This window comes from Lathyrus oleraceus, chromosome 4 (assembly GCF_024323335.1).
Source record: "Lathyrus oleraceus cultivar Zhongwan6 chromosome 4, CAAS_Psat_ZW6_1.0, whole genome shotgun sequence".
NCBI classification, from domain to species: Eukaryota; Viridiplantae; Streptophyta; class Magnoliopsida; order Fabales; family Fabaceae; genus Lathyrus; species Lathyrus oleraceus.
This window is the reverse complement of record NC_066582.1, coordinates 176,312,488-176,322,392: the sequence shown is the minus strand read 5'-3', so window position 1 is coordinate 176,322,392 and position 9,905 is coordinate 176,312,488. Positions and strand designations below refer to the sequence as shown.

Genomic DNA, 9,905 nt, shown 5'->3' with positions numbered 1-9,905 from the left:
GAGTCAGCTTGTGTCTCTCCAATGGATTTATTTTCCTTTGAAATTGTTTTCCCCAGTGCGAGTCCTTCACTCCCCAGTGAGTTCTCCAGTCTGTTTTCTGTTTTCCTAATCAGAGTCGTGTCTTGTTCACGCTGTGTCAGTTTTAGTTTATCCCCATAGAGTCTTGTTAGAGTCTCTGTTCCTGGTGAGTGTATTACTCCGATGGATCGTCTTTTCTTCTGTGTGAATCATATTCCCCACAGAATTTTTGTCTTTTGCACGCATACATTTGCATCATGAGGTCTCTTAGGGACCAAAATTTGTCTCATTATTGTTATTTAAGCTCATTCTACCGCGTCGAGTTGAAGATTTCTAAACTTCACTTCTCCGGATAGAATGACCTTAAATAGGGGCATCTGTAAGACCCCAATTTTGGGCCCTAAGATCCCTCATGGCCCATATCATTCATATCCTGGCCTCAAGGATCATTGCATGCCCTAGCTTCCCTCCTTGTGGGTAGGTTGCCTTGTGGGTTGTTTCTTGATCACCAAGCATACTTTGCATTTGTATATCTTTGCTTTTCATATGTTATCATTCAAAAGTACAAAAATATTGTCAGTCTAACCTTGTTGCTTGCAGTTGAAGCAATCATCAGCAATTAGGTCAAAGTCAGTCAACAGTCAGTCAAAGCAATGGATGGTGGCCATTCTTGCAGAATTTGGGCACCATGATCAATAATCAAAAGTTCATACATCTTGGGACATCATTTGAAGTCAAGGTCTCAAGGAATTAGGGTTTGAAATTCATCAGAAGTGGTTCAATCATCCAAAACCCTAGAAAAGTCAAACTTGGTCAACTGTGGATTTAATCAATGATTTGATGGATAGATTTGATTTGAAGGAGCTCATTCATGCTCATACAAGCCTCATGTATCATGTCAAACCTCATCATGGAAGAATTTCAAGTCAAACAGAAAATTTCCCAAAATAGAAAGTGGACCTGTAATTTCAACTGCCAAAAATGGAAACTTCTTGATCCTCAACTTACATCATGATACAAGCTCCAAATGAATTTTTGCCCAACACGAAAGTTGAAGATCTTGTCCTCCCATTTTCAAAAAGTCCAAGAACTCTCAAATCCCATGTGTGGTGGTCAAGATATGATCAATTCAATTTCAAAAATTTGTGAACTTCAAAGAGCCATAACTCATGAACCATAAGGCCAAATTTGGTGGGGTTTTTTCCTACAAACCACATTTTTCCTCCTCTTTCCAAAAATATAAATTTCATTCACCAAAACCTTGCCAATAAAAATGGCATTTTTGGACCTATTTCATTTAAAATTCAAGTTTGACCAACCATTGACTTTTTGATTCTTTGATTTTTTCACACTTTGGCCAATTGGGATTGGTTTCATATGACATTTGAAATTTGCTCCAAGCCTAAAATCATGCACATACCATTATCATATCACTATTTTGGCATAAGGTACAAAATTGGAAACTTTGCAAATAACTTCATTTTAAGCAAAACAAAGTTGGCATTTCATAAGCAGACCACAAACAGCAAACATGTTGGTCTGTTGGCAGCCTGTTTCAGGCCCAATTCGGGTACAGCTTTGCACCTCTATGTTCATTTGTACACAATTAGCAAAATAGCAAATGGTTCATTTTGAGTTAAACCAACTTATCATTTGGATCAGCAGTGCTAAACAGAAATATAAAAGCTCTTTTTCAGCTCATTCCAACCCTAGACATCACAGCCTCCATACAGAAAAACACATTCTCTCTCAATCAACATTTTTTCATTTTTACAAAATTCTGCAAAACCCTTGAAAGAACTCGAGCAACCCTTGCATCCTTCATCATTTAGTCAACCTTGTGAAGCATTTATCATCATCAATCATCATCTGCACAGCCTTTCCTTGTTCTGTTTTCCTCAAGAACTAACAATGGCAAAACATGAGCTGAGCATTTTCAAGCATGGTTGAGCTAAAGGACCTCAAGTATCCTTCATTACAAAGCACAATCTCCACCTGTCTGAGCTTGAATCACTCAAAGGGCCACTGTTTCACAACTTGCTTCAAAAACAAGTACACTTTGGTTGCTTTAGTTGCTTGCTTTTCTATTTAGCAATTGCTTTTGAGGTATAATTACTTCTTCTTCATGTAGTCTGGAGACCCGGTCTGTTATTTGACCGGGCAAACTGTCTGAAGTCCTCCTTAAGAGGCAATGCTTGTGTGTGTTTATATTTGTCCCAAGCAGGAAAAGTCCTTCAAGTAAGGCAATTGGTAGATCAAAGGGATAAGTAGCCTATCCCCTACTATTCAGTGAGTCCTCTCCTTGCTCCCATTACATGGTTGAAGCATCGAGATAAAAACCCAAGATCAATCGAGTCAATAATATGTGGAGAGAGTTCCTACTTTCTGAACTCCCACACTTTCTGAAATGCTCTCCCTGATCAGGGATAGAAGCAATGAGGCACACCCCTCATATCCTTTCATCTGCTTCACCTTAGCCTCTCAATGGCAAGGTTAAGAGCAATCTTTGACCCTATTCCAGTTGGCCTCAGTGCCTAACCCTCTTGTGTGAGCCTCCTTGTTTGGCTATAGAGTGTGCTGTTTGATATTGATTGATTGATTGATTGCTTCATATACACATGTTTGCTTTCATGCTTTGTGCACTCATCATCATTAATTGCTCATCAATGCACAATCATCTCATTTGTCTTTGTGATATTGTCATTGTTGTTTGCCCATTGAGGACAATTGTAAGACCATTCATTGGCCATTGCTCCTATGATATGGAAGTGAGTATAAGACCATCACCTTGGCCACTCATCTTATCTTTGCCTGATGCATTTGTTGATTGTATGTGAGGATGCAATTGTAAGTCCCTGTAAGTTGGCATTTGCTTTTCCTATGATCACATGTTGCTTTATTTGTTTGTATGTGAGGATACAACTGTAAGTCCCTGTAAGTTGGCATTTGTATTCCTAGGACCATACTGTGGAGGTTAGAGTAAGCCCAGACAGATTGGCATCTGACATCCATGTTTTGCTTTCTTTGTTGATGTGAGGTTGCAATTATAAGTCCCTGTAAGTTGGCATTTGCTTTCCTGTGATCATGTGTTGCTCTTGTTCTTGTATGTGAGGATCCATTGTAAGTCCCTGCTAGTTGGCATTTGTTTTCCTATGATCATATGTTGGATATTGGTATAAGTCCAGACAGATTGGCATCCGGTATCCAAGTTTCATTTTGTTTTAGGAGATTAGTGTAAGTCCATTGAGTGGCATCTGATATCCATTTTTATTTTAGGAGATTGGTATAAGCCCATTGATTGGCATCCGATATCCACCTTTGTTGACTTGCTGGTTTATTTGTTATTATTCATTGCTATTCCAAAGGACACACTTGAATCATCCTCTATATGATTTCAAGAAGTGAACCTTCTAAGAAGTTTTTACAATCCCATTCTCATCCATTCATCATTCATTATGTCCTAGACTTTTCACACTTTTATCTTTCAAATTTGACATAAGTGTTGTGCAAACACCTTCATGTTTTTCTAACTGAAAACCTGGATTCAAGTCCTTGACTCTTTTTTCAAACTCATTTCATAATACTTCTTTTGAATCAATCTTAATCCTACTTTGACTTCATTTTCACAATCACAATCAATTAACTTCACCCATTCACTTATTTTGGCTTTGTCCATTGTTAATCTTTTCACATTAGCCATAGGTTTCAATTATCATTGTGGTTGATGTAAATCTTGCCTATCCTTAGTGAGTCGACAGTAAGACTTCCGTACTGAAAACAGGGTTAACCCCTCTAGTGCGTCGAAGCTATCCTCACATGGTGGATGTTGTTCTTGGTCGAGTTTTCTCCCATTGATAATGAAAAGCCTCAGTGCTATTGTTTAAAATTGAATCCACCAACTTTCGGAAATCTTTTAGCCGAACTACAGCGTTTTGATCCTTACCTTTGATGGAAGGTACGTAGGCAGCGGGTTCATCCGTTCAAACCCAATAAAAAATGTATATTCTTTTCTCATCATCCCAATCATGTTTGCACAATGTTTATGTCATAACAAATAACAATCTTTTACAACAAGTGTGAAAAGGGCTCCCTAGGAGTACCTAGGACGTAGTGGGTGCCTAACACCTTCCCATTGCGTAATTTACCCCTTACCCAGACTCTCTGATCTTTTTATTAGTTTTCTACGTGTAAAACTTCTTAGGCTTTTGTTCGCTTTTTAGCCAGTCCTTTGGATAAATAAAAGTGCGGTGGCGACTCGAAATTTCAATGTATCTCTTAGCTTATGATTTAATCGATAGATCATATAGCGACGAATACACCGCTACAAGTAAGCAGGCTCATCTCTTTGCCCGATTCGAATAAGTGGAGCTTAATTACGGAATCTGACTTGGTACATTGATGCTAATGTTGCCAAAGCGTCAGCCACTTGATTCTCTACTCTTGGGATGTGATTGAAAGTGATATCGTCAAAGTATTCTATCATCTTTACAACATGAGCACGATACGGGATCAGCTTCGTATCACGGGTCTCCCATTCACCTTTGACATGATAGATCACTAAGGTTGAGTCTCCATACACCTCAAGGATCTTGATTCAGAGATCAATTGCGGCTTCAAGACCAAAGATACAAGCTTCATACTCTGCGACATTATTCGTACAATCGAAGCACAACCTTGCTGTGAAAGGGGTAAAGCCACCATTTGGATTCATCAAAACAGCTCCCACGCCATGAGCATTGTAATTGGAGGAACCATCGAACGCGAGCTTCCATCGAGATCCTGGTTCTGGTCCTTCATCTGGGCCTGGGATCTCACAATCCTTTATCACCATTATATCCTCATCGGGGAAATCAAACTTTAATGGTTGATAGTCTTCAACTGGTTGGTGAGCAAGATACTCTGCTAAAACACTTCCCTTGATTGCCTTCTGGGTTACGTATTGGATGTCGTACTCTGACAAGAGCATCTGCCAACGGGCAAGTCTTCCAGTCAAGGCAGGTTTCTCAAAGATATACTTTATTGGATCCATTTTTGAGATCAACAAAGTAGTATGGCAAATCATGTACTGCCTCAAACGACGAGCGGCCCATGCTAGTGCGCAACAAGTTTTCTCAAAAAGCGAATATCGACTTTCACAATCGGTAAACTTTTTGCTTAGATAGTAAATAGCATGTTCTTTCCGACCAGTTTCATCATGTTGCCCAAGCACGCATCCCATTGGCCCTCCAAGCACAGTAAGATACATGATTAATGGATTTCTTGGGACAGGTGGAATCAAAATAGGAGTCTCTTGCAAGTATTGACGAATCTTCTCAAAAGAACTTTGACAACCAGAATTCCATTCGATAGCTTGATCCTTTCGAAGTAATTTGAAGATGGGCTCATACGTGGCCGTCATATGTGAGATAAACCTTGAGATGTAATTCAAATGTCCAAGGAAACCTCTAACCTCTCGCTCGGTGCGTGGAGCATGCATTTCTTGTATAGCTCGGGCCTTGTCAGGGTCTACCTCAATTCCTCGTTGACTAACGATGAAACCAAGCAACTTTCCTGAACGGACACCAAAGGTGCATTTTGCAGGGTTTAATCGTAATCTAAACTTTCTGAGGCGTTCAAACAGCTTCTTCAAATGGTTCATATGATCTTCTCCATTCTGAGATTTAGCGATCATGTCATCGACATAAACCTCTATCTCCTTGTGCATCATATCATGGAAAAGAGTGACCATAGCTCTTTGGTAAGTTGCCCCGACATTTTTTAGACCGAAAGGCATTACCTTGTAGCAAAAAGTGCCCCAAGGGGTAATAAAAGTGGTCTTATCCATGTCATCTGGTGCCATATTAATTTGATTGTATCCAAAAAATCCATCCATAAAGGAGAATACAACAAAACTTGCAGTGTTGTCTACCAAAGTATCAATGTGCGGTAGAGGGAAATCATCCTTTGGACTAGCTATGTTCAGATCCCTATAGTCAACACACATCCTCACCTTTCCATCCTTTTTAGGCACATGTACAATATTAGCTACCCATTGTGGGTACTTCACCACTGCGAGGAAACCAGCATCGAATTGTCGCTTGACTTCTTCACGAATCTTCAGATCCATATCTGGTATTGTTCTTCGGGGTTTCTGTTTTGCTGGCGGGCAGTCTGGCTGAAGCGGAAGCTTGTGCTCAACGATGTCGGTGTCCAGTCCTGGCATATCCTGGTATGACCATGCAAATACATCCACATATTCTTGTAGTAGCTTAACCAATCTCTCTTTGACGCTTGCTTCAAGCGTGGTACCGACCTTGACTTCTTTCTTCTCTTCCTCTGTGCCAAGGTTGATTGTTTCCACCGGTTCTTCATGTGGCTGAAGGGCTTTGGACTCGTGCTCGAGCAGCCTTGCCAATTCGTCGGGGATGTAACAATCTGCTTCACCCTCTTCTTCCGCTTGGTAGATAGGGGAGTCAAAGTTATGAGAGGGAGTAAAGTCATTGGATTCAACGGCGTTATCATTTATTCTGCATGTTTGAATGATTGATTTCTTTTAGAAAAGTAAAAATAAAAGATGCATAAATGAAAAGTTTTTTATCGTTTTTTGTTTTTGAAAAGATTGCCATTTTCTTAAGAGAAAGCAAAATAAATGAATAATAAGAATTTAACAAAATGCCTTTCATTCACTGATAATGATTATTTGAAAATGAAAAGGGGCCCTACAACATGATCCATTAGCCTTGGGCAGAGCTAATGATTTGAAAGGAAAAAAAACAACAATTATTACTTTGACAAAGGAAACATTTCGGGGATCTCAACCGCCTTCCAGTTGTTCAAAGCTGTCTCACACCGGTAAACCAAACATGGCTCATCTTCGTCTTTGGTGTTGTCTTCAATTGCATTGACCCGATCTCCATGGATGAATCCTGTGCTAAGGAATACTTCCTGGATGCTTCGGGTGTTGTCCTTTGTAGGGACTCGGGCTCCTTTCGCAGCGGAAGACACATATCCAAGACCAAAGCGATCATGCTTCTCACGAATATCAATAAGCTGACCCTAACCTTCAGGGTTTCCTCCTTCAATGCTAGACTTTGCGCTTTTCAGAGAAGCGAAAGACGAACAAGCTTTCCCAACCGGGTCCTTCATTTCCAGAAAAGTGGCGTTGGTTATTTCAAGAGCTTGGAAAGAAGTTTCCAAGGCATCGTCGTCAGGCTCGATATACCTGAAGGATGAAAGGTGACTGACCACAAAGTCCTCCTCCCCATAGATAATAATCAGTTGATTGTCCACCACAAACTTCATTTTTTGATGTAAAGTGGAGGTGACTTCCCCTGCAGCATGAATCCAAGGACGTCCCAGCAAGCAGCTATACGCTGGATTAATATCGATGACTTGGAAATTAATCGAGAATACATGAGGACCAATCAAGATGGGCAATTCAACCTCTCCAATCATGGTTCTTCTGGAACCATCAAAAGCTTTCACTATCAGGGCACTAGGCTTCATAGCTGGTCCTTGATAAGATAACTTGGCGAGTGTTCTTTTTGGCATCACATTCAGAGAAGATCCGGTATCAACCAAAACTCTCGCCAAAGCATCATCTTTGCATTTTACCGAGATATGGAGAGCACGATTGTGATTTTGTCCATCCTCATGTAATTCCTCTCCACTGAAGCTCAAAGTATTGTAAGCTATGATATTCGCAACTACTCCATCGAATTGGTCAACTGTTATGCTTTGCGTTACATGAGCTTGGGCAAGCACCTTCAATAAAGCCTCCCTATGGGCTTGGGAGTTCAATAGAAGAGACATAATAGAGATCTTAGATGGTGTTTGATGCAACTGGTCCACAACCTTGTAGTCACTTCTCTTGATCAACTTTAAGAATTCAACAGCATCTTCAGATTGGACCACTTCGGGTTCTTTAGTGGGAGCTGCGATTGTTGATTCCTTGTTTGGCCCTTGAGGAGTCACATTGAATTCAGGCGTGTAGATTCGACCACTACGGGTCATTCTGCTCATTCCTGCAATATTGGTGACGTCCTCATTCACAACTTCGGTCACTTCAACGTCTGCACTTCCTTCAACAACCTTGTCCATAGCGGTAATCTCATATTTCCAAGGTACGGACTTGGTGCTCTCATATGGAAAAGGCGTGGGCATACATATCTCAACAGGCGACGACTGACTATTCGCCGGAACCACTTCACCACTGTAATATAGGATCTCAACTGGTTCGGGTAAATTGAAGCAAGGTTCAATTACCAACACATCTTCATTCTTTGTAACACTGGATATCTGAAGCACTCCTTTATTCATCAAGTCTTGAATGTTATCTCGTACCACTTGACACCCCTTTGGGTATGTGGCACACTCTTCACAATTTTCATGAATAACATTAATCAGGCCAGCTTCCACCAATCGGGCATGGAATGCTGCCAAAGGAGTCTTAACATCATCCACCTTCTCAACTATAACACCAACAAAGGCATCTTCAATGGCGTTTACTGCAGGATCTCCATGGGGAGGAAGAGGATTGTTCTTCACATTCGGTCTCATATCTTTAAAAGACAAGATCTTGCTGTCAATCAGCTCACGAACCCTATGCTTCAAAGCATAGAAACCCTCTAGGTCATGCCCGAGGGCACCTTCATGAAAAGGACAATGTGCATTAGGGTTGTACCATGGAGGAAGACGATCAGGTGGAGGTCCCATAGGTCTGGGAACCACCAAACCCTTTTGCAACAGGGAGGGATAAAGCTCAGTGTACGACCTTGGGATTGGATTGAAGGTCGCCCTATCCCCTTGCCTCCTATTCTGGTTCTGAGAATTTTGCCTTAGAGCTTGAGCTCTCGGCTGTTGATAGACAGGAGCTGCTGGTGCTTGTTGATAAGCCGGAGGAATCACAACACGTTGTTGAACTGGAGATGGTCGGTAAACTGGAGGCGCTTGATAGGCCTGAGCATGTTGTTGATTAAAGGCGGGCGTCACAGCAGCCACGTACGGTTGCGGGGCGTACTGAACGGGATACATGGGCTGCTGATAGGGAAAGGGTTGTTGAACATACTGCTGTGGTGAATATTGTTGTTGTCTTCTTCTTGGAGGGGCTCTTCCCTGGCCAACAATCACAACAGTTGTTTCCCCTTCCTTCTTTCTGGGAAACCCTCCAGAGAACTTCTTTGGATTAGCATTTGAAGTTCCAGCTACAGCCGCAAGTTTTCCATTTCTTAAACCATATTCGACGCGAGCCCCTATAGCAACAAGATCGGAGAACCCCAAGGAAGCACTTCCAACCACCTTCTTATAGAATTGGGTTTGGACAATGTCGATGAATAGATCAGCCAATTCCTTCTCAGCTAGAGGTGGTTCAACTTGAGAAGCCAGTTCCCTCCATCTCTGAGCATATTCCTTAAAGGACTCTTTGTCATGCTGGAACATGCTTTGCAATTGTCTTCTGTCAGGCGCCATGTCCATGTTATATTTGTAGTGTTTAATGAACGCGTCTGACAGGTCTTGGAAACATCTGATCCTATTTTGATCCAGACTTAAATACCACTTGGAAGGAGCCCCACTCAAGCTATCTTGAAAATAGTGGATCATCAGCTTGTCGTCTTCCACGTGTGCAGCCATTTTTCGGTAATACATGATGAAATGGCTCTTTGGATAAGTATGCCCCTTGTATTTGTCGAAGTCTGGAGTTTTGAATTTGGTCGGAATCACCAACCCAGATACAAGGCACATTTCTTTGGCGGCAGATCCAAAGACGTGGTCTCCTTCTAAATCTCAGAACTTCTTCTCAAGGAGTTGCATGTTCTCCTTTACTTCTCTAAAATCCTCAAATCTTACCTCATCACCAACAACGGTTGAGTCGACAGTCTGATACATGTGATGTTGATCTTCAAAGTGAG

General features: G+C 41.4%; 1 protein-coding gene across 1 annotated transcript; it reads right to left on the bottom strand.

Annotated features, from left to right (window-relative positions):
- Nucleotides 1-7,295: 7,295 nt before the first annotated feature.
- On the bottom strand, nucleotides 7,296-9,471 carry LOC127136573 (uncharacterized). The gene is made up of 2 exons (XM_051063114.1): nucleotides 7,552-9,471; nucleotides 7,296-7,328 (listed from the first exon to the last, which is right to left on the bottom strand). The coding sequence occupies exons 1-2, from the start codon at nucleotides 9,469-9,471 to the stop codon at nucleotides 7,296-7,298; spliced, it is 1,953 nt and encodes a 650-aa protein (XP_050919071.1).
- Between the last annotated feature and the right edge of the window lie 434 nt (nucleotides 9,472-9,905).